The sequence below is a fragment of the Crotalus tigris genome, unplaced genomic scaffold, assembly GCF_016545835.1.
Source record: "Crotalus tigris isolate CLP2741 ecotype Arizona unplaced genomic scaffold, ASM1654583v1 scf7180000017666.27876245, whole genome shotgun sequence".
Classification (NCBI taxonomy): Eukaryota; Metazoa; Chordata; class Lepidosauria; order Squamata; family Viperidae; genus Crotalus; species Crotalus tigris.
The window spans coordinates 2,090,495-2,118,246 of record NW_024096551.1 but is presented as its reverse complement, the minus strand read 5'-3'; the positions used below and the strand labels follow the sequence as shown (position 1 = coordinate 2,118,246).

General features: G+C 34.8%; 3 protein-coding genes across 14 annotated transcripts in view; 2 read left to right on the top strand and 1 right to left on the bottom strand.

The window, feature by feature from the left end:
* Positions 1 to 469: 469 nt before the first annotated feature.
* BFSP2 (beaded filament structural protein 2) lies at positions 470 to 8,063 on the top strand. The gene is made up of 7 exons (XM_039336185.1): positions 470 to 1,064; positions 2,250 to 2,332; positions 2,537 to 2,693; positions 3,634 to 3,795; positions 5,238 to 5,369; positions 6,139 to 6,356; positions 7,868 to 8,063. The coding sequence occupies exons 1-7, from the start codon at positions 609 to 611 to the stop codon at positions 7,869 to 7,871; spliced, it is 1,212 nt and encodes a 403-aa protein (XP_039192119.1). The 5' UTR covers positions 470 to 608; the 3' UTR covers positions 7,872 to 8,063.
* A 2,041-nt stretch (positions 8,064 to 10,104) lies between these two features.
* Positions 10,105 to 22,117, top strand: CDV3 (CDV3 homolog). Of its 6 annotated transcripts, none has more exons than XR_005555884.1 (6): positions 10,105 to 10,651; positions 13,054 to 13,133; positions 13,616 to 13,752; positions 14,038 to 14,191; positions 15,312 to 15,572; positions 21,551 to 22,117. XR_005555884.1 is itself a non-coding variant. In XM_039336189.1 (5 exons), exons 1-5 carry the CDS (start codon positions 10,424 to 10,426, stop codon positions 21,630 to 21,632), a joined length of 681 nt encoding a protein of 226 aa, XP_039192123.1. In that variant the 5' UTR covers positions 10,105 to 10,423; the 3' UTR covers positions 21,633 to 22,117. The 6 variants fall into 6 exon arrangements, 4 of the variants coding, with proteins under 4 accessions (XP_039192123.1, XP_039192122.1, XP_039192124.1 ...); XR_005555883.1 differs by lacking the exon at positions 21,551 to 22,117 and adding an exon at positions 15,726 to 17,904; XM_039336189.1 differs by lacking the exon at positions 15,312 to 15,572.
* The window catches only part of TOPBP1 (DNA topoisomerase II binding protein 1), a 53,650-nt gene continuing 46,620 nt past the window's right edge, over positions 20,723 to 27,752 (bottom strand). For all 7 annotated transcript variants that reach the window (XM_039336162.1, XM_039336166.1, XM_039336165.1 and 4 more), the window contains exons 26-28: positions 27,614 to 27,703; positions 25,173 to 25,334; positions 20,723 to 23,455 (exon numbers count right to left, since the gene is read on the bottom strand). In XM_039336162.1, coding sequence (XP_039192096.1) covers positions 23,312 to 23,455; positions 25,173 to 25,334; positions 27,614 to 27,703 — 396 coding nt within the window. In that variant the 3' untranslated portion in view covers positions 20,723 to 23,311. The remainder of the gene's footprint in view (positions 23,456 to 25,172; positions 25,335 to 27,613; positions 27,704 to 27,752) is intronic.

Sequence of the window (27,752 nt, the reverse complement as noted above, 5' to 3'; positions counted from 1 at the left end):
AAGGCTTTGTGGGGTGATACCCAAAGAGGTATTTTAGAAAAAGACTTTTCTTTTTGTATTTATTCCAAACCCTATAAACGGCATGCCTAACAAAGTGGTTCTTAAAATCCACATTCATTTTAACTTTATCCTACAGAGATAGGCGTAGCAATTCATAGCAGTTTCAAGGCCACAGTTTTTGGCCTCCACTGTACCAAACTGTTCCTGGCAGCCTGTCAGATAACTACTGCTGTTGGGGGAACAGCACATTAACACTGAAAACCTGACTCTAGCAAAACTATTTACACTGGCTGAAATCAAGTGAGCCAAATGTTTAAATGCACAGAGAATTCTTTGTTTTCCCCTCCCCATCTACCATGGCCCTCTACCGCATTGTCTTCGCTGCATGGTGCTCTTGTAGCAGATTTCTCATGAAATAGATTGCTGACCAAGTGAAATGGCCCAAACAATTGTTCTAATAAATATGCCTGAGGTAGGCAGCCCCAAACAATGAGAAATGTCCCAGAAATTTAGGAGAGCACTTTGACAGATTTCTATGAATATGTGCAATATCAGAGGCGCAGGGAAAGGAAAGTGAATCATTTAGTGCAAACCTTCTGAAGTACAACATGTCCTTACCCAGAAGCAGGGCATCCTTTGCGGAACATGAACCCTCAACTTCTACTGAGGAAAGGTCAGTGCCCATAAGCCATAGATTTAGTATTAGCAGAGGAGGAAGCCTCTTAAGACCATCTGCTGCTTATATAGGTATTGTACCTATGGAAAGTGTAAGCAGCCTGGGTACACGGATATCCCGCAGAGCCCTGGGGATAAGCAGTGTCTTCTTACAAGGTCTTCATAGTTCTTGTACAACCATACCACTATCCCAAGGATTGGAAAAAGAACGAAGCCTATCTTACGAGAATATGAACAGATGCTTGGTGGATTACATTGAAAAGGTGAAAACTTTGGAGCAAGTCAACCAGGAACTTGAAGGACATATCCGTGCTTACCTGAACAAGAAATCTTCCAGCGACAGTAAATGGGGATCTCTGAGGGAGAGCTGGGCAACCATTTACCATCAAGTAAGTATGAAAATTTATGGCAAGAACAAAACAATGAAGCATTTGTTAGCCACAGCTAAATTCACCAAATTCATCTATATTTTGATGAGGCTACTTAAGCGCAAACGTACACTACATTTTCCCCTACCTGATGCATTTTAATTTAATTTTCATAACATAAATTCTATTATTTATATTGTATGTTGCAATATTCAAATTAAGTTTGAGCATTGCCATAGGGGATCTATGTTTTTACTCCTTTATTTAGGGTATCACCTGACACCCCCCCCAATTCTGAGTGTTTCACAAGAAAATATGAAAAAATGAAGAGTTGCTTCATTTATGCACTTATATAGCCTTTTTACCAGCTTGATTCTATGTGTAATGAAAAAAGTGAGATTTTCATTATATTCCCATTCTTATCACATTTTAGAATTACAATTTTGTTTAGGAAATAGAGACATTTCTCTGATCTCCAATGAACTACGGTAATTAGTGAAACTTAGTATCATCCAAAGCATAAGTGCTCACAGCATAGGGAAGCCTCCTTTGCAAGTGCCCCACAACTGCTTTCAAAACCAATTTCCATCTCTGGAAACATAATCATACAAGTACAATATGTATCAGCTATCATGTTATTGGCTATCCACTCATTTACTAATTTTAAACGTGTCCAAAAAAGCTAGCAGTGTATATGAAATAATTACACATTTCAAACGTACACACAAACATATTTCTGGAGATTAAAAAAAAACAGGGGAGAGGGTTGGTTCTGATAGATAAGATCTCAAATATGTTTGTTGGGGAAGTGCCAAACTCCTGTGAGATATGTCAACATTTGAGTTTTCTTTTTGCATTTTGGGATCTGCAGTCATCATGTAGGAATTATCATATATAATAATAGAGGAATTACATCTTATCAAAAATACAGTGCACGGGAAACATGCTTGCAATGTTTAGGACATATAAAAACTATTTTAAATAATTTCAACAGCAAAAGTGCCATGCAGCAAGTTATTGTTAGTGGTTCACTCTGAAGATACATCCATTTTTTTCATTCTACACTGCCGTCAGGAGAACATTAAGTCATATCTATGCAAGCACCAAATGAGTTAAGATGTTATTCTAGCACTGAGTTCCATCCGTATCCAATTTTGGATACAGGCTATATACTTTGTTTACATTTGACTCTTTGAATTATTATAGGTAGGGGATGCAGTTCTGGAAAATGCCCGCCTCATGTTACAAACAGAAAGTATTCAAGCATGTGCTGAAGATGTTAAAGACAGGTAACATTAAATTAAAAGTAAAAATAAATATATATTTCAATGTTTAAAAACTAAAAGAATTGTACTTTAAATAACAGCTGAGGAACTGGAATTCAATCCTCCTCATTAATAGAATGCAACTATAACTTCAATAACTGGTAGTTCTTCATGCCAAAAGTCTAAACTTTGTGATATTATTTTGACATAATCTCATTTATACTGCAGGTATGAAAATGAGCAACCATTTCGAAAGGCAGTGGAAGATGAAATTAATTCTCTGTATAAAATAATTGATCATGCTAATTTGACTAAAGTAGACCTGGAGAGTCAGATAGAAAACATGAAGAAAGAACTAGCTTTACTGTCAAAGAATCATGAAGAGGTAAATCAATTCTGAGAAACAAACCATGATTTGTATTCTACTTCTATCTAAACAAAAGATGGAAATCAACTTTATGTATTTTGATGCCAGAATTTTAATGCCATCAGTAAGCATTTTATCATTTTGTAATAATATAATAATCTATGGGTTCTCACTTCATTTCTGCAAACCTACTTACATCGATGAAAGTTTATAATATGTAGCATTAGAACCAATATCTGAAAAACACTTTATAATAGACATTATGAAATCTCTACTTTCTTTTGTGTTCACGTTTGAAATTTCTGGGTTCTCCTTAGTAATTGTACTAAGTTCTGTTTTTTCACAGAACATCATGGAAAATAACAATGGCTATTAGCAGTACAGTATATATTCATTATCAGTTGTACAGTTTTCACCATCATAATTCTAAATATCAGTGGTTATGGAATCCAAACATTTTGGAGTTCCCAGAGAGATCTAGCTATCCATTATGGGAACAATGGTAGATTAGATGGGTTTTCAATCTGTACCAGAAGGGCTTTTTTATGTACTTATGAGCATCAAAAATGTAATCATGTACTGGATTTAAATAAAAACTTTCAAAACAACACTAGCTATCTGAGTCTATAGCACAGCCCTGTGATGTTTTATTAGACTGACAAAAATTAAATTATTTTGCACTCTTGAACATTGCTTGTTCTCAAGAGAAATATATTCGTAGTCACCCCTTAAAACCACAATCAAGATTTTTATGTTTCTATTAAATTCTTACAGATATTATGAAATATAGGATTAGCTGAGCTCTTTCAACACCTTACTATAGAGGCAAATGCATTGCATAGTGACAAAGTTGCATCAAATCTTAACTGCTCTGGATTTCATTACAATACGTGCTTCACTTCATTATTTTATTTATTTAAATTAATTGATCATCTATTTGTAACAACTTTATTTTCAGGATATCAAAATGCTTAACAAACAGCTTGCTTTATCACCACTGGAAGAATCAGAAGCCTCCACTGGAATTAGCCTGGATGACATTTTGAAGAAAATCCAGATTCAATGGGAGAAAAATATTGAACAAAACCATGCTGAGACTGGTATCTTGCTCCATGCTAAGGTAAGCATGGAACAAGCTAAGATCAGCTGTAAGAGTGAATTTCAAATGATTTTAGGTCAATTAAACATAATCAAACAGCATACAGTATAAGGTTTTTGAATTCTGCAGAATTCTTCAGCAAAATTGTAAATAAAACCAAGAATGCAGCAGGAAATAATAAAAGAAACACCAGGCCCACAGGGTTTGCATTTGGTCCAAGGCTTATGTAGAAGAGGACAAAAAGTCATGCAATGCATTTTTAAAAAGCACATGGTTGCAGCTGCCATTTTGACTTTTATTGTAATCCTCATTGTGGATGTCCCTAACTTGGTAGGTAAAGTTGTAGACATTCAAATTAGGCTCTTTGGATGCTCTTTGATAGTTGCAAATTGCAACTAGGGTTATCTTCATTCTCTGCTAGGATGAAGAAACCTAGCAGGTGCTGCTCTATTTATCAAAGTTTAGCTTCAAATTGTCAAATGGAACAAAAATTAGTGCTAAGTAAAAGAATGGAAACTCCCAAAGCAATTGTGAATTGGTTACAAAAAAAAATCAAAAACATGTATCAGGCTAATCTGAAGATCAAGATATGGGAAGCTTTTGAGTTCTCCAGAATTGTTCACCAATAGAATTAATATATGCTATTACATTATTTTGATTTCTATCAACCACATAGTTTTTCTCCACAATGCTTTATCCCTAAGCAGTTGTTTCAAGTCTCCCAATGGGGAATCAGTGGGAGATTCTCTTCAACCCTTATCTTCCCCCTTTTCCAGCATTAGAGCCTTCTCCAGAGAGCTGGATCTTTGTGTGTCTAAAGTAGGATAGAAAATGATAACAAAAAGTTGGATGGTGTTGAAGCCAAGGAAATTAAGAAATGTATGGCACCTCTATGTTCACTGGGTTGGCTCCTGCCTACAATAGCCATAGTAACAATATAACTTTATGGGTCAAATTATCTCACCGGTATCATCAGTTTTAGTGGTATTGAAGTGAGGCTAGTATAATCTAGATTTAACCCAGTTGGGTGCTTCTACATTTTAATGTAATGCTATTCATTATTAGGACTGTGCAATGCTTCCGATTTGATTAGGAAGAGATGTTTCAGAATACATGGAATACAAATATAGCCTTCGTCTGTGACTCATGAGAACAACCACATTATTGAAAACAAGATACAGCCATTGAAATAAATTATAGGTGCAGTGGTTACACACATACAAACTCAACACTTCTTCCTAGCAATCTGAAGTACTACTCATTAGCTCATTAGTAATAATTTTTATTTCCATTTTCTTCTGACAATGTTTCTATTCAAGAATTATATTTATTTATATTAATAATTAAAAAGCTGGATCTAAAACCTCAATAATTTTCCTTTAATTTTTCTCTAATATATTTATGTAGAAGAGACTGGAAAATAAAGCAATGTTTTTCTGTTTATCACTGTTATATCTTGTCAGCAATCCACAGAAACATTGCCTGCTGTACAAACACAAGATGCAGAGTTAGCTGAATCCTTAAGGGCAGAGTTTCATGAAACAGCTTGCAAAATTCAAAGCCTGCAAGTAGAGACTGAATCACTGAAAACACTGGTAAGTAAGGGACCAGGCGTCTCTTTCTGGAAAAAAATCACATATTACATTATTAAGCAGCCAGTGTAGGAAAAGAATACACAGGTCTTATTAGAGATCTGAACTGATCTCTTCCAGAGGATTTTTCAAATTAACTGAAAAATGCCCCTTGACTAAAGATATAAAAAGATATTTTATGAACAGGATCCCCTCACACCTAGAATGACCATTTTATTTTGAATTCCCACATATTCTTAAAATATCAAATGCCTCCAAGCTTCTAGACTAGTGCATTCTTAATAAACAGCTCTAAACTGTTTACTATCAAACAACTTTCTGAGTTTTTACAAATTATTAACTGAAACCTACTTTCTGATAAAACAGTAATAATTATTATCATTACTAAATTATCTACTTTTAACTTGAAACAACAGTATTTTGAAATGCATTGTGGGTAATACAGAGATAATACTGATATCATTCAGAAAAATACTTTTGACCTTTTACCAAAATATTGAGAGCACAATATTAGCACTATTTAAATGCTCCTGATCAGTATTTATTTTGATGGCCAAATAATCTTTTTGACTGGAATTCTTTAATTTGTGCACAGCAGATACGTTGTAGGAATAATGTATTAGTATCTTTTTCTTCTAGAAATTCATATGTATCTGAGAGGAGGATTCTCTATTTGAAAAACTAATATGTATGGATTTAATAATTGTATCTCTAAAGACAGAAATTCAAGAAATTTAATGTTCAACATTCTATGGTTATTTTGTCTTTACAGAAGAGAGGCTTAGAAAACTCTCTTTATGATGCCAAGCACTGGCATGACATAGAGCTTCAGAATTTAGGCTCTGTCATTGCCAAACTGGAAGCAGAAGTAAGAGAAATCCAAGGAGAAACTGAGCACCAGCAAAGAAATCATGAAACTCTATTGTCCATTAAAACACAACTCGAATCAGACATTGCTGCATATCACTGCCTTCTAGAGAAGGAAAGCAGGTAATTCTTTTTCATGAGTGAATTATTTTGTTATGAGTGAGAATTGTGTGTTGAATTTACATAGCAGCATCTCTGGGCCCAAGGAAAGAGGGAAAAATCAGAGTAAGCTGAAAAAAAAGAAAAGAAAAAAAAAAGCTGAATATTCCTAGTTGTGGTTTACATTAATACAAAATGGTAAAATTCCTGGTTTGCCAATATGCTTCTTCTACCAGCACCTATTCTATGGGAGGGATGAAACATCGTTCAAAACTAAGTCATTCCCTGCAGCAGATGGGATCTTAAAATAAACCTCTCCCCCACAGTCACTCTGCATTTTCTGCACTTATTGTAATCCATATTCTCTTGTTAATATTTTTGAGCTTCCACTGAGATCATTATGTGTAGCTAGTGCCATTTTGGTTCTTTGCTCCAATAATTGGATTTCTGCATAATAAAATCCAAGCAGTTTATTAATAATTAAGAACCTATTCCAAATACTATTTACCAAATAGGAATGCAGTTATTCACACATTTTATTCATATATTAGCTTTCTCCAACTTAATGTCTCTCTAGATTGCAAACATTGTCAGCAAATGGTTCAGTTTGTTCAAAGTCAAGCCTACAGTACAGTAGTACTTTCTTTATCAAAGCAAAAAATAGCAGGCAGCTGCCAATTATCAAACCACAATGCCAATCAATCCTGATTAGTGTTCCCAATAAATTTAGAAAGCACCAGATATATGGTATATATTACTGAACATCTAATTGCGCTTCCCTGTGTAATAACTATAGTTAAGAAAATCTTTCACTAATCTGGCCTTTAACATTAAAACTAACATTAGAAAATTATAATATTTTAATAAATTAGTAGTATGTTGCATTTGCAATTACCTACTTTGTAAATAAAAAGCATCAAGTCTAATTTAGTAACTTTATTTGTATTCTAACATTTATTCAGCCCTTAAACCTATGATAAAAGTATTCTTCATTGTCTCAGATTAGGTGACTATCCTTCTTTATGACATAGTTCTTACTAATCATTTACATAAATATAAGGGCATATGGCTCCTAAGGGACCCCTGATTATCTCAGTGGATTTTCAAAATTAGTTTTTATTGAATGATACCTTCTGAGATAGCCACATCTGGTAAATTTCCAACAGTCCTGAGTAAGATTTTGTGAAATTTCTGAGAGCGAAATCTTTCTCATAGTGGAAAATGTATGAGATTTAAGAGAACTCTTAAAGTATCTGCATGCGAGTTTATTGTACATAAATCTTGAATGAGACCCTTAAAATCTTACAAGAATAAAAATTGTTTTATTTTTTTTTAAAATGGCATCAATGTCATTGAATAATAATGGTACTGCATACCTAAAAAGTTTGCTAACTCTTGATACAAATCCAAATACTGTAATTTTCTTATTTTCTCTTGCTAACATTAATCAATAATTTTGCTTTGTTAATAAGTTGTTAACAATTTGTTATCTTTTAGGAAATAATAACATGGCATTTTTTGCATTTAACTTTCAGCTGATCTCTTACTCGTCAGAAGACAATTATTACCATTCAAAGGAAAGTATCTTATTGGCAAGTGTTCAAGGAAAACCTGACAATAAAATTTCTTTGATTTGCTAATCTAAGCAGGCCAACTTGCCTATTATATTAAATGCCCTGAATGACTGCTTTGCATAAAAAGTATAATTGAATAAAATATTAGGCTCAAGTACTGCTGTCCATTTTTTTAAAAAATACTGAGCAACTAAAATAATTCTACAATTTTATATATGTAACTTGGCAATTGTATTCCAGTGATCATAATGGGATTTACTTATGTTTTAATTAAAGGAACAATTGAAGAATCAGACTGGCAGAACAGCATAATCTAAATTGTATTTTTGTAGAACAAGCTTTGTGCACTATGCACTAGAAATATTTTAAGCTAACCTTGTAAGTTTCTTTGGAGTTTGTCTATTTGTTATTGACTGCACTCTCCAAGAATGTGAATATTTTCTAGGCTACCTTTTCTGTTTAGTCTTGAATAATGATCTCAACATAGCCCTAAACTACTAGCAAGTGAGTATTTTAGACTATCCTCAGCCAAAAACATTATTTTTTTAAATTAAAGACTGTTTGAGGGAGCATACTGAATCATACCTCAATACTGAAAATGGTTTTACCTCTGTGTCCACTGCAATTTTCTAACTTAAATTTCATACATATATATTATTGTGATTTTTATTGTAATTAGTAGCAGGGATCCAGTATATCCTAGAGATTTTCTCCTGTGGAGTAAGTAATTTTGCAGAGGAGTGAGTTTTCAGATAATGCAGAGATTAATGTTTACTTCCCCTTTCATGATCCCAATCCAATTCAGTATTCTTCCATCCACAGAAGCTGTGAAGTTTCAAAAGTAATGATATGCAAAATGTATTCAATGAGAATAATCTGGAGAATTCCAGAATGTTCCATTTAAAGAAAAGTATATTCTGCATAACTCTTTAAAAAATACATCATTGTGTTAGAAATGTATTTAATTTCAATTCATTTGAACTAAGAAAGAATTCCCTGGAGCAACAGTTAAAAAATGTTGGCCAATATCTAGAAAAGAGCACGTGAAATAAGAGTTCTTCCAGGAACCAGGGACTTCAAATCCTAACACGGGTGAGTTGGGAGGGATGTTATCGTTTCTGATCATGTGTCAATCTGATATACTTTTATCATTCCAAGCAAAGAGATCTGTAATGTTATAAAACTAAATAGGTCCATTTACAGATAGAATTTCATGGTTCAACTCCTTATTTCCCTCTTGTTTTCCTTTTGTGATTGTGATGGTCAAAAGAATAAATTGACTTCTATAATGGTAAGTAAAATTTTTACAAATACTGTACATTTCATGATTAGCACCCAAATCTTACTTAAAATACATGGTGTAACCTCAATTTCACAATATTACTTTAGGTAATAAAGAAGTTTTTAAATCAACATAACTTGAGATCCTTACACACACACAATATTCTAAGTAACTTAAGTTGCATTTAACATAGTATATTTTAATCAATATTTGGAACTAAGCTGTGCTTCTACAATACATCATGGCAGGATTCAGTGTTGTAGCTTTAGTACTGTGCATTGTAATAAGACCTTAAAACTGCTAATGATTTGGAGCTAAGCTCTTTAAATTCATTTTGCTGGTAATTCTGAAGGGAACTTTCCTGTGGGATACAAAAAGCATGAGAAAAGGCAATTAGAAAGCTTATTCTCTGACTACAGGCGGCTCCAAACTTAAGTCAAGGAGATAATTAAAAGGAGAACCCTCTGATGTCATAAGTCAGATTTCCGTGACCTTTGCCGTCTACCTTCGTCCACGCTTTGGAAAAGTCACTAGAAGTAATAAAAGTAAAGTCAAATTGCGCAGACTCCTTTCCCGCCTCATAGCGCATGCCCCTACTAAGCTCCGCCTATTTTACGCGAACGAATCATTGCTCAAAAATTCTACTGCCCCTACGCATGCGCGCTAAATAATTCACCCGCAGGAATTCCTAACGTTCACTGCTGCCGGCACTTACTTTGCTAGACGTACGTCGGTTCCTCCCCGCACCTTTTGATTGGCTCCAAGACTCTTCGTTTCTTTCAGCGGGTTGGTCGGCGGAAGGACAAATGCATGCGTTCTCCCGCCTTCCCGCTCCGATGCCCAATAAAGTGGCTCTTTGCGTACTACGTTAGGAAAGCTCTGCTCTTGACGGCGCCCCTCCCTCTCTTCTTCCCAGCGTCCTCTTTCGGCTGTGACAAGTGGTGGCCACCAACGTGGAGAGCGGAAGCCGTTCTGTTCCTCTTCGAACGAATTACGTTGAGGCCAGAGCCTGCGCGTGCGGCGGCAGTTTAAGCTCCGACCTTCTGCTTCCCACGAGAGAACGGGAGCGGCGGGGACCAGGCGAACGTAAGGAGCACGCGAGGCTGCTGGGTGGCGCCGAGTTCTCGCCGCCCTTTCTCTTCTCCCCGCAACTGTCCTTAGGCAGAGGCGACTGGTCAGTCTGTCAGTCATAACCGGTTTGAACCGGAGTGCGAGGAGCTACCGCCGCCACCGCCATGGCTGAAACCGAGGAGAGGAGCTTAGACGACTTTTTCGCGAAACGAGACAAAAAGAAACGAAAAGAGAAAAGTAGCCGGGGAAGTGCCACTGCCGCGCCTTCCACGACTGCCTCTTCCAATGCCACTGCCGCGGGTGTGACTGGGGGAAGTCGGCAAGCAGAAGGCGCCCATGGAGCCGCCTCTAATGCTAACGCGGCCACCGGCGCTGCTAAGGCAGCAAACAAGGTAAGACCGACCAGGGAGAACTGGGAGAATTATGGGCTCGAGTTGGCCAGGAACTAGGGTGGAAGAGGATTGGGGGGGAGGAGGAGGAAACTTTATCCTGACTACTTCCTGTGGGCGTTGGTAGCTTCCTTTCGGTAGAGGGCGTCGCTTCATCCCAGCTAGGCCATCTTGGGTTTCCTCTGGGGCGCGTGGAAGGCAGTTTCTTAGCTTTCTTCGCTCATAGGGCCGAGACCGAGGCTAGGGGCAACGGGAATCCATTTTGTTAGGAAATAGACTGGTACGCGGGATGACTTTGGGGATCAAACAGGAGAATTGCTCAGTCTTTCTTATCCAGGTTTGTCCCAAATTTCCCACTTGGCACTCACGACTTCTCTGTTTGAACCCGCATCTTGCTGTTCTAGGCGTGAGAGCACAGGAACGATTTTATCAGTTGCCGCTTTGAGCAACAGGAGTATCTTGCTGTTGAGGCAAGATAAGACCTGGGCACTCACTTCCAAGTATAAAGTATAAGAATGGTACACGGTTATTACGATTTTATTGCCTCCCTCCAAAAACAGCTATCGAAGAATGTAAAAGTCTGGAGCAGACCAAAATTTATCTCGTCTAGCATTCTGTTTGTATACACCCCTAGTTTTCAAGATTAATGGCGCTGTGGACTAAAACAGTATACTAATTTTTGTTCACCCCTCCTCCCCCAATAAATTATGGAGGAAGCAAGACTTTTGATGACTTCAAGAGGAGGAGACAATGAAACTGTCCATATATGACAAGATGCTAAGTTTCAGAATTGGTGTAACTGCCTGCCTGCCTGTCCCCCTCAAAAAGAACAAAACAAACAAACAAAAAAAAAACCACTTAGAACAAGAGTAGACAAGACACCACAATTCTGGTTAAGTCAGCTTGGATAGCAATTAAGAGCAAATTGGGGGTATTGTAGCCATTTGTAATTGTACTTAGCTTTTGTATTTGGTAGTCTGTATTCTCTTTGAAATGGCTATTGCTGCCAAGGAAGATCTGGCTCCTCAAATCTTTTGACAAAAATTTTATTCTCCAGCAAAACTTATTCAGCAGGTGTGCATTGGTTTCATAGAACTAGACCAGCAACAAGTGGCAGCCAAGAGTTAACAAAACATTCTATCTCTTTGATATCAACTAGTGGTTAAACACCCGAACTGGGTATAAGCTATGGACAAACAATCTTGGCAAATCTGCCAGCAAACTCAGCAAATTCACTCGTCCAAACATTGCTGCCATCAAGAAACATCAGCCCCTCTACGGGCTTTGACACTGTCAGTTCATTTTGCTGCTATGTTGCTAGTCACTAAATAACTGGTGTACCATCTATTCCTTTGTAGCTCTTTCCCATCTTGAGTTGTGCTGGCAAGTTATAAGGAATATTAAAGCGTTCAATAACCAAAAAGCCAAACAATGAAAAGCAAAACAATATATATAAATATAGAGTCTGGGAATTTTAACTGTAGAACAGCAAGATTTAGAGTAGCCTGATTCCCTGCTGACTCTTGGAGAGGAAGGGAGCTTGGCAAATAAGTGGATGAATACGGCCTACAGCAGTTAATGGTAAATGAAAATCCGTTCCATCTTACCATCATAATAGATTGTTGACCAAATGTATATGTCATTTTCATGCAACAAAATAGTTTTTAACTTGCAAATACTGGTAGTTTCTTCTATGTTTTCTCAGATGTATGAATTGACAATGCTCATAGCATGTTGGTGAAAAATAATGATTTTGTAGTAACTTCAAAGATGGATAGTAACTTGAGACTAAACTAAAATATAGCCAATTCTCTCTCTTCCTTTTCATCCCTCTTTAAGCTTGCTCTAAGATATTGAGGAGTTTTGATTTCACTACTCTTTTTTGAATCAAACTCTGAACTAGTCAGATCAAAGCTAACTTCTATAACTCCAGAGTGTGTGAAAGTGGGGACATATGACTAATACCAGAAAACCTACACGATATGCCATCTTTCATACTATAGAGAAGTTTTACTATCTTGAAAGTATTAAATTTTAAGTTTTAATTTTAAAATTGGAATCGGTTAGAACCAGTTTGCATAATACTAGAATTTTACTGTATTAAACAATACTAAGATTTCTATATAGTATGTAGTTTGAAAGAAAAAAATTAACATTTACTTAGTATCATGAAAATAATTTAGTTGTGTTATGGGATATGTATGGAATGTTGAGTAGTGGAAATGGTCTATCTAGTTATAAAGTAGGCACTGTTTAGCTTCTGATATAACAGAAGAGTTGGGAATATTTAAATCCTAGGAGGATGACTACTATTTTTTTTTCTGTGACAGTCATTCTATAGCTGCCAGTGCTGATTGCCCTTCATTAAGAACTAATAATGAGCCTATGTAATCTTCATCTTGCAGGAAGAGGATGACTGGAAAGAATTTGAGCAGGAAGAAATAATTGACTACAGTGGCCTCAGAGTTCAGTCCATGCAAATTAGGTATTATTGTCTTGAAAGTATATAGGTATATATTGAAAACTATAGTTCTACATGAATGATTCAGTTACTACTTGCAAGTTCTAGGTGAAGAAAAACTTAATCAGGTCTTATCTCTAAGCTTGCCACACAGTGGCTAGTATTGCTTCAAAACATCAATGCTTGCTGTTCTTAAATGCTTTAATATTTCTGTGCTTGATGGAGAAAATACTGTTCAGCATTTAATCTTAGTTGGTGATTATTAAAAACAAGTTTTTTTCATGCCTAAACATTTTGCATCCTCTTTATTAGTTAGGAGCCTATAGATTAGTGACATGATTGTGTTCTAATTGTTGGTATTAGTCTTCAGAACACGAGATTGGAGATGTTCCCTTTTGTTTTAAATAACATACTTTCAGCACTACTGTATGCTCAGTTTGCACATTATAGTATGAATGTGTTTACATAAGTGATGAATGCTGCAACACCTTTTTTTTTTTTGTCAGTGAAAGAGATGAAGAAGAAAGTGAGAAAAAAGAAGAACCAAGGGATAATAGTGAGGAACCAGGTGGAAGTTTGGAGAAATCATCTGGTCCTTGGAATAGATCTGCTCCTACACAAATACCTGTTGCTGAAATTATTGGTGAGCTTTGCTCTATGTTCCTTTTAATTTACCAATGTTTACTGAATCAGCCATTTTGTCTCATTTTTAGCTAAATGAAAACCTGTTGAATAAAAAATGAATATATTTGGAAATATTTTATTTCTAACGCTTGCTTAAGTAATAGATTGTCTGAATACAGAGGAATCTTTACTTGTACAGCCAAAGAATTGAGTGTCGATTCGGTATTAAATATTAAATTGAAAATTTTCATTTAACATTTATCTAATTATATCTGATTGTTTGGGTTTTTTAAATTCTTTACAGAAAATCCAGAGCCAGTGCAATCCAGTGGAGTATATAGGCCACCTGGTGCAAGAGAAGGCAGGACACGAAAAGTGCCACAAGGTCCTCCAGAGATCTATAGTGATACACAGTTTCCATCATTGCAGTCCACTGCCAAGCAAGTAGATACTAGAAAGTAAGTATGGTGATACAATTCTAGAATATTTCCTTAAAATAATTCTTCTCCCAACCTAGCAATGTCTTCATAGTTTCATAGTCTAATCTAAAGTTTTGTAATTTTTCCACAGATCATAAACAAGTATACAATGTGATCTGCACTAGAGGAAGCAAGTGTGCTTTAAGCATAACTAGGGAGGATATGGATTTTATCTGCAGAAGCTCAGACTGAAATTTTTAAAAACCAGTTTCTCGATTTATGCAGTGCTATTTAGAGAGGTGGGATGTGAGATTGTTGTATAATTTGATCTGGGCCCTTTCCTAATATCAAATTACCTTCAATGGGACTTGGTCCATTGCAGAACTTCAGTTTTTTAATTGATACTGAGTAAATGGTTCAAATTTTAATTATAGGTGGTTTATCAATATTAAACTTAAGCAGTAAATTACAGTATATCTGTATTTGTACCATAATATATACAAAGATGGCATTTGCCAATTTTGTTTCATAATCTGTTACTGCATTTGGGATTATTTGTGTTAAGAATGACTTTTAGACAGTCCCTACACAATTAATGGATTTTATTTGAATGTCAGTCTTCTTGTAACTGACTGCTTATAAATAAGTATTCCAGGTCCAAGCTTTCATGCGACTTAAGTTCAATTAAAAAAAACAAGCATGCAGAAATAGTTATGCATTTAGCTTATGCTTTGGAATAGTTTCTGAATGTTGCATTTAGGACATTACCATATTCATAATTATTGACATGTTGCAGTGTTAATCTATTTGGGATGTTGGGATACATTTTTGTGCCTGCAATCCAGTGAACTGCCTCACTAATGCTATCAAAAGTTTTGAAAATATATATGCTTGTATAACAGAATTTATATGCTTGTATAACAGAACCGAGTTTGTCATTTCAAAATCAGTTTATGAAATGGCATTGAGGTTTGTTCAGAGAAATGTCATCAGTGGCATATGCAAGCCCTTACCATGCCTGCAATAGTTCTTTGGATTACCGTCTCCTTTGTTAGGACCCTAGTCATGGAATTTTGCAACTAAATTAGTGTCATTGATTAGTATTGCTAAAGGGCAAGTGTGTCTAAGACAGTTACTGATTACATTTATTTTCCCTTAGGGATAAAGAAATGGAGAAGAGCTTTGAAGTAGTAAAACACAAAAATAGAGGTAGGGATGAGGTTTCAAAATCCCAGGCAACTAAACTTCAGCTAGACAACCAATATGCTGTGCTTGGGGATCAGTAAAGCTGCACACATATTACAATTAAGGAATGGTTATTTGATACCCTTCCATTCTTAAGATAACTAAACCACACCAATTATGAACATGCCGTCTTGTTTCTGCTGGATCTTCTACAACAAGTGCAGACTACTTTGACGTAAGTGATTGCTTTTCTGCACTTTGAAAATATACTTAATTTGGTACACCTTCTTTATATTATGAGGGAAATTAATATAAATTGTTGAACAAGAGTTCCCGGTGTTTTGATTCCTCTGCAGCCAGTGGTTATTTCAAATTTTTTTATGTTCAGATACTGAGCCTTCGTAAAGGTTGACTACCTCAGACTTGCTGCACTCATTGTGGATACCATGTGGATCACAACTTCTGGAAAAGGTTACAACTCTTTGGTGGCCATCTGAAACTCGAAACCAGCTCTACTGGATTCCTCTAAGAAATCCTGCAGAAATCAGCCATCTGAGTTGATAATATAATATAATTTAAGTGACCTTAAATGAGCAGTTTGTTCCGTGCCCCATTTATTATATCCTTTCACATGTAGCCATAATTTACTAGGAACCTCTAATGCACACATTTTTTTTAAAAAAAAAATGCAGCATAGTGTTGAGTTTTTCTTTAGTTATCAGAAAATAAGTACATATCCAGATAGAAAATTTATGGACATTGGTCTGTATATTAACTGGTTTCATTTGTATAAATTCTTCATTTGAGAAATAGCTCTCCAGGCTTGACAAATTGCAATATAGCCAGGTAGTTGCATGGAATATGCAACTATATATACTTTACTGGATATCAAAGAGTTAGATTTTCTTTGGATAAATGGTCAATAAATGTTTGCTCCTATAATATCTGGGACATATTTCTGAGAAGTTGACGCTAAATATTTAGCCTTAGCAATATTAGGAAATATCAGCTATTGCTCACGCATACCATTATATTTGCAGGATGGAGATACTTATATGTATAGTGAAAAATGTCCATTGTACTTATTTACTGTTTAAAATTTGGATATATTTTGAGAATAAGATGTTGCATTTATGGCATTTTTTTCCTCCTGCTGCCCAAAGAGTAATGGCAACTTCAGTTAAAACTGTTCCCTGGCCAGCTATGTACTCATTTATTTGGATACATATTAACAGTATTTGAATACTAATTTATGCTATATTTTGCTATATAACATTGACAGTGAGTAGAATTCAAACCAGCTCCCAAAGAGGTTCTTGCTCCCTGGGTTAATTTTTTTTTACTTTGTTCTTCCAATCTGAATCTAATGTGGCCACTCCTGATATGTCTTTCCAAATGCCTGGCTGTTTTCTGGACTCTCAAGCCAGCATTTAGACAAATGTATTACTTATGAAGTAGCTATGTACTTTATAAAAAGATGACTTTGCAATTAAGGAGTGTTTAGAATATGAAATCATTGCTTTAAATGAAGAACAGACTGCTTAGAATAATATTTTATTCCTATTAAGAATTGTGAGATATATTCTTCTAAGTAGTTGTGTTTTATACAGATGCAGAACCAGTCCTCTACATGCTTAGATCACTGGAAGTAAAACAGCTGACATCGTTGAGTTGCGTATCTTTCCTGAAAGTTGTCTATTTGCCAACAAAGCCTTTGCAGGGTATTAAAGCTGAAGAACTAAGATTATGTGAAACGTACAATTTTAAATTCCAGCTTTGACATTTATTAAAATTGTTACACATGAATCAAGTTTTAATATACTGTATGATAGGGTAGATCAAAGCTGTCCTTTGTATTCACTTGAGTTCTTGGGCATAGTTGGTATAGCAAGTTAATATTGTAACATTAATAAATATAGAAATGTTCATGACCTCTGCAGTCTAATGATTATATATACATGTTCTGATGCCGTGCATCACTTCAGTGTGGCAAATACATGATCATGGTGTTGGAACTTAAAGCTGCAGTCTTATGCATGTTACAAGAAAAAAGTTCTTCTGAGTTCATTCATAGATATGCATTGAATTGGCTGTTGCAAAGTATTGGTGGCCCGTAAGTAACTTGAAATGTGTGGTCATCATCTACCTCACTGTGTCACTGCTAGCAACACCACTAATATCAAGTGGCAAAAAAAAGTAGTTAAAAGGAAACAATACTGCTAAAGTTGACAGCTTTTTGTAGTGAAGCTAAAACTTTTACATCCCCAGATACTTGTTATTAGTGAATATGCTTTCATTGAAATATTACACCATTGAATTAGTCAAATCTTTCAAAAGAAAGTGGAGCTCTAGTAAACAAAGTGCATATTTTATATTATAAATTGTTCCTTGAGATTCTTAATTTTGGGAGGAGCTCATACACATGTGGATGGTTTGACTTTATGCACTCTGAAGTTCTGCATTTTATCTATCCTAACAAATGTCATATATGCGAATATAAACTTCTGTTACACAACTGCTTTGTGATCCGTGGGCAAAAATAACTATAAAGAAACAAACTGAGGTGATCTGAATGCAAATGAGTATTCTTTTAGTCCAGACATCTAGTTCTGAGCTGATTAAAATAAATGTTAGCTTGAAAAAAACAGTCCCAGTTTTTAGCGGTCTGTCTTTGAAGTTCAGAATATTTAATTCACGGTACTTATAAAATCATAGTTAGCCTAAAATTCATTCTGAATTTGTATTTAGGTTCACTGCCTATTCTATGAATACCTCTGGAAAACCATGTAACTACTTTGCTGCATAAGAGTGATTGATGCTTTTTAAATGAAAGCAGTGTCCATGTTCCTAGTCAAAAATATCAACTATAATTTAGCAAGCTCTTAACAGTACACTTCAAAAAATCTAAGGGGCAGATAAAGTGTATTTACATGAACAATATTTTAATAATACACTATAGCACAGAATATAGGATAATAAAACTTTTATTTGAGCAGCTTTTTTTCTGCTCTAACCAGAGCATTTTATATATCTATGTATTTTGTATTGATAAAAACAGTAAATTGGGAGTAACTATTCATTTGGTAAAAGTATTAGACTTCCCAAGAACATTTTCTGAGGCTTCTATACAGATCCTAAGATGTATACTTATAATTCAAGCCATATGCAGATGTGGCTTTAATATCAATGCCTACATCCATCTAGTCCAGGGGTGTCAAACTACCGGCCCATGGGCTGGTTTCATCATACCAAAGCTGCACCCATACCATTGCCAGCAATGCAAAAAGTTGTGATACATCTCGACATGTCACATGGCAAATTTGGCACCCGTGATCTAGTCAAACTCAATCGTGTCACGTGATTTTTTGGCCTGTGCGTGATGCATCTGGCCCACACGCTGCCAGTTTGACACCCCTGATCTAGTAGATACACATAACTATACCATGCTATTTAGCTGGTGTACCTGTTTCTGAATGTTGGCAGTCAAAGTTGAATAGGGATGAAGAGGTACAAAGTTCAAGCTACATAGATCCAGTCAGCACAATTGTCATGTCAAGAACTTGAAGTCTTTGACTGTATAGTCAGTTATATATTGGAATTCAAATCCAATGTGTTGACAATGAATAGGCAGTGACCTTAACACTATTTTCAATTGTGGTATACAATAAAAACACTATATAGAGCATGTATTCTATATGCTCATTTCAATATTTCATAGGAAACATGCTTTATACAGAGGACTGAAATTACTCAGTGAATATTCATATTTTAACAGCATGACATGCTGAAATTACAGAAACTTAAGTTTCAAGTAATCCAATTGTTTTTGGCTAAATTGTCTAAAGCCAAATCAACTATAGAGACAACTGCCTGCTTTCAAAAGATTTTAGACAAAATAGGGCAATAATTGACCTGCAAAATAAACAGCTTTAAATAGACTTATCCTATGTCCACTTCTCCAAAAGAAATAAATTTATAGTAAATGCTATTTATTTATTTATTTATTTGAGTATGCTGCTCTTTAGTTGTATTGGGCATTCCAAGTATCTTAACAAAATTTTGCTTAAAAAAAGAAAAAACAATGTGAAATAAAATTAGCAAGAAAAGATTAACAATGAAGAATGTGATGAAGTGTGCATACCAACATTCAGGAGCAACGCAAGAAAAAGCCTTTTCTCATAACCAAAGGCTAGCTACATCTCTGGGAGTGTAATATGTTTAAAAGTGATGCAAGGAGGGGGAGGAGAGTATCTCCCAATCTTAACAACCAGATGAATTTATAATGAGAACAGCAGAGACCCTAAGCCATTTGGGACTTTAAGAATAGCAACCCTTTAAATTATGCTTGGAATGCAATTGGCAACCAGTGCAGATAGTATCAGCACCATATGAACTTTGCACCTTCCATAATTTGGCAATCTGCCTGCTGGATTTTGCACTAACTGAAATGTTTGGACACTTCAAGGGTAGCCACAGTGTGTTGCAATAGTCACAATACGATGTAACCAATGCACGTACAACTTGTAAAAATCTAATCCTGGAAGAAATGCAGGTGTAATAATAAAATTGTGCAAAGATTCCTCAACATCTGCAAATTCAATGGGATTTAAGGATCAAAGCAGCACTTATTAACTACACATTTTCACTGGGACTGCAACCTTATAAAAATCACATATAATTCAATCCCAATATCCAAGTCCTCATTTTAACCAACAGTAACATTTATCCATTATCAAACATAGGTAACATTTAGAATTGGATGGTGAGTGTAGAACTGAGTAACATCAGCCTAGCAATGATACCTGACATCAGAATTCTTGAAAACACTCTCCTATCAAATTCATATAGAATAGGGATACAAAATCGGATTCAAGGCAGGTTAATGGGAACACAAATCAGTACTGCCATCTGGACATAATTTGACAAGAAAACTGGAAGCTCTGTAAAGCAATACCAAACCTCAATCCTCAGGCAATTCACAAGGTTGTTTCATTACCTTATCTTGGTCAAAAGCCCAATTGAAATATATTCACAAAATCATCTTATTAATTTAAATGCCACTGACCTTAACTGCCTTCTCTGGAATAGGGGAATATAGGGAGATGATTATTTCTGCTAGCATGGCTTGTCCTGGCCATTTAAAGCAGCCCAGAAAACCAGAAATTGCCTCATCAGGTGATAGCCGTTATCATTCTGCACCTCTTGTCCACTTCTTTAAAATCTACAATCTGAAAGGAACCCAGAATTATATCCCTAGCATGTCCCAATTATAAAGTAGAAGCTGGGACAGAAGTCATCAATTATAAAGAACTCTAATAGCATGGTGGACTAGCTGCATAATGTATCAGTTTCTGGGTGGAAGCAAAAAGAACTTGGTTGCCTGTATTATTACTATTGCAGTTAAGAAATCAGATGGGTTTCACTCTATGTAAATATTTTGACCCATTCTAAGAGTTACTTCATATTGCGTTAATTTCATCACTTACTAAATCAAGAGGATCACTTGGCTCCAGGAAGATATAAATGTTTAAGTGCAATAAGGTCAACTGCCCAGGGAGTTTCCCCACTCATGTTTCAAAACTATTATATTCTGGAAATCACTCTTAACCATAAATATTCCCAGAAATTAATATTACCATATATCGATTCATTTGCTCATACAGGATTAAAGTTCTAGAAAGATTAAAATACTAAATAGTTTCTGACATGCAAGGAGGTAGGAATAAAAAGATGGTGAGAAGGTTCTGTGGAGCAAAAGATAAGAATATGTTTTGGAATAATAGCTTGCTTGAAAAAATACAACTCGTGTATAAAAAATGATCTGCACAAAAATGGTAAAATTCTGGATTATACCACTTTAGACACTAGGTATTATGCAGTGCATTTTTAATATTCTTGTCCTAGCTTCCTACAAATAGAAAGGTGAAGCATAAATGAGACTATTGTAGTGAGCATCTTTGATATATTTTGAAAAATGAATAATACATTAAAGATTGAAGACCTGTTCAATTTGTAGTGGGATAGGATAGACTAAAAATCTTGTCACATTTATTCTCTTGGATGCATAAAATGCCTCTTCTTTTTAGAAGCAAAATAAAAAAGGGCAAAACTTCAAATTATCTGGCCATAAATACGCTGATGTACTTGATTATCAAAGATAAAAAGCTGTTATTAAAATGCAAAAATGAACATTTCTAACATTTGTTCCACCAGAATGGAAATTAAAATGGATTTCACTGAAATTACTGATTTTTACAAAAATGCAACTTGTCAAGTGACAAATCCAAGAATATGAAGAAGTTTGAAACCATTGCAAAGGAGGAAGCATTGTCTGTACCAAATACAGCATTGGAAATTAGAGGAAATTTAATTGTTTGTTTTCTAAACTGCAAAAACAATACTTCCCTACCTCACAGGGATGTTGTGAGGTTGACAACAGCTTTATAAAATGTTTTTGAGTTTTCCAATGAAGGTGCTATAAAATATACAAGGTGTAACTAAATTTGCTGACATCTACCACAAAAAAAATATTCAACTAGGTTTTATTTACAGTATTTTACTACTATGGTAAAGTTCTTTACACATATATTAATGATCATGTAACAATGGACTTTCTAAAAAGGCATGGTTGAGTTTTCAAACTTTATACATCCCTTTTTAGTTCTGTGTGATTAACTGTGCAGATATAATTGTATTAATAAGGTTCTTGGGATTTGCATGGATGAGATGAATTATCATTTTTGTAATCTCTCTGAATGAAATAAACTTACATTCACAGTTCGTTATTCTTTTTGTAGAAATTTTCTGTTACATGGTTTTTCAAGAGACAAGTTAGTGTTATCTTTATCAGTTATATTGCCTGAGAAAAGGTCCTTGTATCAATTAGCAATTGTTCAATATTAGATTGTTTGTTTCTTATTTACTGTAGACACTTAGCATCCAGGTAGTTTCTTTAAAAAAAAAACAACTAGCAAAATGAGGCTGAGTTTTAGTTTTACTACTAAAGAATATAATAATCTAATTTCCAAGTCTCCAAATATTGAAATTATGTTTTCTTCACATTTGCATTTTTTTGAAATCCTTTTTGAAAAATGAAAACCCAATAGAATTTTGAAAGGAGACAGTGAATGATCTCTTCTTCATTTCTGCAAAGCAGTTGATACTTGAAATCTTGTTATTCCCACTACAGCTATTGATATAAATGAATAGACAGCCAATTTAAATTGCCTCAGATGTGGCTGATACTTGCTGCATACAGATTTCTTGATACTGCTATTAAAACATTGATTTAACAAATGAAAGAACTGGGAGAATACTATAAACATGTCAAAACTAGAGCTTTGTATAAATTACATCCCAGTTAATAAGCAAGTTATTTGGGAACAAATAAAATAAAAAAAGTCTGAAATTTTGGTAGGCAATTCTGAATTATTCTTTTTTTAACTTTAAAAATCAGATGACCTTTGGTCTGGAAGGTAATGTTCTGTCTTTTTAGAGAAGCTTAACTGTTCTCTCCATTAAAAAGAAAATTCCTGAACTGCTAAAGCTAAAGTGCATGTTTTTAGAAAAGGAGAGATGAATTATAAAAGCAGGAAAAACTTCAATGGGGCTATGTCCTTTCCAAATATAAGCTAATATAGCAACTTAAATAAATGTTATATTTTGTGGAAACCAATAAGAAGATACAGATGGAAGCAAAAGGTATGTTAAGTGGCCTTGTGTATCCTTTCTCAATAGTTTTTTATGCATTTACTGAATAAAGTACACTTCAAGTACCATTTCCAGTACAATATGAATCTAAATACACATTCCTCCAAGCCTGTAAGAAAAGTTGAGGAAGTTAGTTTGGAAAAAGTTGTAGTTATTATTTGCTTGAAATCCAAGGCACACAAAAATACTACAAAAATTAATATATTTTATCTTGGAAAGGAAAACAAATAGAAATTGAAAATTTATATTTTCAGGTTAGTCGCTTCAGTGAATTCTGGACCTCTTTGCTGTATGCTTTTCTTCAGCAGCTTTACGTTTTTGAGAAAACCCAATTCCAAGTATTTTACTGTTCTGAAGATAAGCAGTAGCTTCTGGTAAATGATAGTTCTCCATTGAAGGTGGTGGTTCCTTTTAAAAAAAAAAAATAGGGACAGCAGTTTTTGAAAGCTGCAAGAATCATACTTTCAGTTTTTTTATTTAACATTTTCTTTTCAGCTACCATATATTTTCTTCCTGCTATCATATATTCTTGATTAGAAAGACAATGGAGAAACAAATTACCACTTGAAAGCATTTTATTATACTGCTATCTGAAAAGTTCATGTTGAAACCCAACCAAAAGAGTAATTTGTCATAATCTTTATACCTGAGAAATAAAGTGAATGTAAGATTTTCTACCCTGTCTTTTAACTGCGCACAAAGCATTCGACTGCCATAGATTGGTGGGTAAGTTGGGCAGAAAATGGATGGGAGTGGGAACAGAAGAGAAGAAAAGAGAGAAGAGAACTCAAAATCATCTAGGGAGCGTCCAAGGCTGTGGATATTCAACCTGGTCTACCTGAATTCAGGTAATCATAATACTTCCATTGAATATACAGATAAATCCTTGACTTAAGACCACAACTGAGGACAGAATTACAGTTGTTAAGCAATGCAGTTGTTAAGCAAGTGATCGTGTGCCTGGACCTATTTTATGAGAGTTTTTACTGTGGTCATTTAAATGCATCACATGGTGATTAAAAACAAATCTGACTGCCTCAATTGCATTGCTTGTCAGAAGCTGACTGGGAAGGTCCCAAATCACGATCATATTACTGCAAGACACTGCAGCTCTTATAAATGCAAGGTGGTTGCCAAATGCTCAAATTTTAATCAAATAACCAGCCAGGGTGATTCAATGATCATAATTTTGAGTGTGAGTCGTAAGTCAATTTGCTGAGGTTGAACCATTTTTTTTTTAATATACAAGTTTTTAACAATATCCTCCCTGAAATAACCCCCTCCCCCTCTCTTCCCAGAGCTGGTTACAGGGTTACAAATAAACAAGCAAATTCTAAATAAACTTACCCAACTATAAAATAGCAAAATCAGTAATGTGCTTTAACTCGAATACAAAACAAATTTAAGCCAAAAAAACCAAAATAACAATATAAGCAATTCCAAATTAAAAACTAAAAATTATTCATAATCTAAATAGTACTTTTTAATCCCATATCAACTCTAACCCATATTTATTCTACATGTAATTTATCCATCTTCTCCACGCTGAGGTGTATATTTCTTTTAAACAACCATTCATCCATAATAAACACAAAATTTTCCCTCCAATATAACCCCACCAACAAACTTACATTCGATAAATTTGACTCTTTGCTTTTCCCCCCCACCCCTAAGTAAATTTATTAATACCCTCCTACTTAAAAAGTTTCAGCAAACCATTCATCTTAATCACTAAAATTCTCACCAACAGAGATCCTTAGAATTTAAATTCTTTTACACATTTACCCATAATGTCTCATAATTATTTTTATACACTTTAAATTAAAAATTTATAATATATATATATATTCCCAAATATTTAAACTTTTCCACTAAATCAACACCTTCTATTATTCTTTTTCTTTACATCTACATACTACACAAATCATTCACTATTCCTTTAAAACATACTAAGTCAAACTACCAACTAGACTAACATTTATTGTTCTTTTTCTTTACATCTACATATTACAAGGTTGAACCGTTATTAAATGAACAATGAACAAGTAAGTTGAGGATTACTTGTATACCTAATAAAATATAGTCTTGATAATTCGAAATTGTATTATGAAACTAATATGCAAACCTGTATCAGGTAGTCAGCAATGTATTCTGGCTTCAGGCAATTCACTCCTTGAGCTGCAGCTTCTCTTATATTAATTCTAACATCTTCTGGTTTTAGTTTATTAAGATCAGCAAAAAAATGAGTAACTTCTTTAAAGATAGGTGGATAATATGCAGGGAACACCTGTAGATTCAATCAGACAGGGATTCTGGTTTACTTATGTAGTATAGATGGAATTAGCTTTGCCAATTTCAGGAACTTAACAAAACCGCATAACATGTAGCCTTCAGAAAATAGCTTGTCAGATTAAAAAAAACCCATACACAATATTTTGTTGAAATATAATTCAATACTAGTGATGGATGATCATTGTGTGCTCATGTGGATAAGACTTTCATGAGGCAATATAATATTGCCTCTGCATTTTGCAAAAACTTACTCTAAATCATAAGAGTTAAATATTTTTTTTGTTTTAGAAGTAAATAGTAAACTCTCCCACTTTTTTTCCCTGTGTAGATCTGAATGAATAACAGGGATCTTAATATTATATACCGTATTTTTCGGCGTATAAGATGACTTTCTAAACCCTGAAAATCTTCTCAAAAGTCCGGGGTTGTCTTATACGCCGGGTAGCTGTTCTCTGAATTTAAAACCAATCTGCCCCCTAGTGGCCAGCCCTATTTTTTTTTACAGAAATAAGCACTAACATAGTGTTTCTCAACCTTGACAATTTTAAGGCATGTGGACTTCAACTCCCAGAATTCCACAGACAGCAAGACAAAGCATTCAAAAATCCCATTTTTCTACATCGCCCATCACTTTATTCTTTTTCAGGAAAAGCAATTAAATAGTAGAAAACAGTAAGCTATATAAATTAAGGACATTACATCTACAAAAAAAAAAAAGAAAGAAACATTTGATTTACTTCTTATACCTATAGCAGCAGCCATGAATATATGGAAATTTTTCTTGATTCAGAAAATCAATTGATTAAGAAAGATACTGGTCAAAGGAAAAAGATCAAAGTGAAAATTAAGAAAATAGATGATGGGATCTACCAGAGAGAATATTTAAAAAAGAAACATTTGTTTGAATATGGTTAAAGAAACAGAAAAGATTCTGAATACATATGTCATCTAAGAGAGATGAATTCCTTAAATAATACTGTATGCTTTCTCCCCCTTTTATTTTATTTCTTGATATAAGTAATATAATACTGCTGAAATGGCCTAGATGAAGTAAATGTTTTAGATAATTAAATGTGTCTGAATTTAGGGAAATTATAATGTATAAAAAAGAAAAAAGATGTTTTGAATAAGACCTAAAGGATTAGGTGACTAGGCACATTAAATGGAATATTTAAAGATTAAATATATTTTATCAAAATAATAAGAACTATATTATTTCAAGGTTTGCAAAGAAGACATTTTGGGGAAAAGGGGAAATCAACTAAATGTACTATGTGGATTATAGATTATAGAAACCAATTGTTAATGATTTTTCTTTACAAATGTAAATCCAGCAAACACACTGGTTACCAACTATTGAGTGATTTATGTTTTAAAAAATCAATAAAATATATGGGGAAAAAAATACCAGCTGAGTTCAGGAAGCATTAGGGAAGCAGTGGTGGACAACACTCGCTTTCTAGCAGCAAAGGAATGGAGCTCCTATTGTGCTCATCTATATACAGAAATTCAATATTGTACCATATTTTCCGGCGTATAAGATGACTTTCTAAACCCTGAAAATCTTCCCAAAAGTTGGGGGTCGTCTTATATGCCCAGTCGTCTTATACGCCGGAATATACGGTACTACTAAAATTCTTAGCAAGGTAACTTGATTCAAATAGGCTAACTTACCAAATGTGTCCAAAATCCAGGACCCGGGACTTCTGATCTGCACTCCCTGGTAGGTCAGCTCTGACTTGCATACAATTTCTAGTTCACCCCCAAGCATCCTAACCAATCCATGCCACCCATGTGTGCCATCCTTGACCAACATGGCACCTCACACAACCCTGCGACTAACCAAGCATTCTTGATTCACTCTACCTCCCCACATGTCCTACCTTACCTGGTGGTGCACCTCCTACTGTATGCGCCTCATGGCCCCATTCACCCTTCTTGACCTACACCTATGAGTACCATCCCTGATTTACACAGCACTTCTTGGGCACTCCCAGGCATCCTTCCTGACCTATGCCACTCACCCACAACCCTCCTTGATCCATACTGCAACTCTGATGCACACCCATACAACCTTCTCAACCCATGCAGCACTTCTTGTACATCCCCACACTTCTTTTCTTTTTTACATCTAAAATAATTCCTTTCAATTATAAAAAATAATTGAGGTTTAACATTTAATCTGAACGCATTGTTTTTTATTAAAATAGCAACATTTCCCTCACCTATGATTGTCAAATATACTGATATCTAAATAATTAAATGTATACACACCTTTGCACTTCCTGATTCTAGAAGACGCTTGAAGCCTGATTCCTTGGCTGGGTCAACATTCAAAATAACTCTCCAACCACCAAATGCCCCCTTAAAAAGGCAGAAACATTCATTTATATGTATGTTTGAGTGTGCACCA

Bases quoted from the DNA above. Each gene is read 5' to 3' on its own strand.
- BFSP2 (XM_039336185.1), top strand. From the start codon at position 609: ATGTCCTTACCCAGAAGCAGGGCATCCTTTGCGGAACATGAACCCTCA. The intron at 2,694-3,633 runs GTAAATCAATTC...CTTTATTTTCAG, and splicing joins TGTCAAAGAATCATGAAGAG to GATATCAAAATGCTTAACAA. The intron at 5,370-6,138 runs GTAAGTAAGGGA...TTGTCTTTACAG, and splicing joins CTGAATCACTGAAAACACTG to AAGAGAGGCTTAGAAAACTC.
- CDV3 (XM_039336188.1), top strand. From the start codon at position 10,424: ATGGCTGAAACCGAGGAGAGGAGCTTAGACGACTTTTTCGCGAAACGA. The intron at 10,652-13,053 runs GTAAGACCGACC...TTCATCTTGCAG, and splicing joins CTGCTAAGGCAGCAAACAAG to GAAGAGGATGACTGGAAAGA. The intron at 13,134-13,615 runs GTATTATTGTCT...TTTTTTTGTCAG, and splicing joins GTTCAGTCCATGCAAATTAG to TGAAAGAGATGAAGAAGAAA.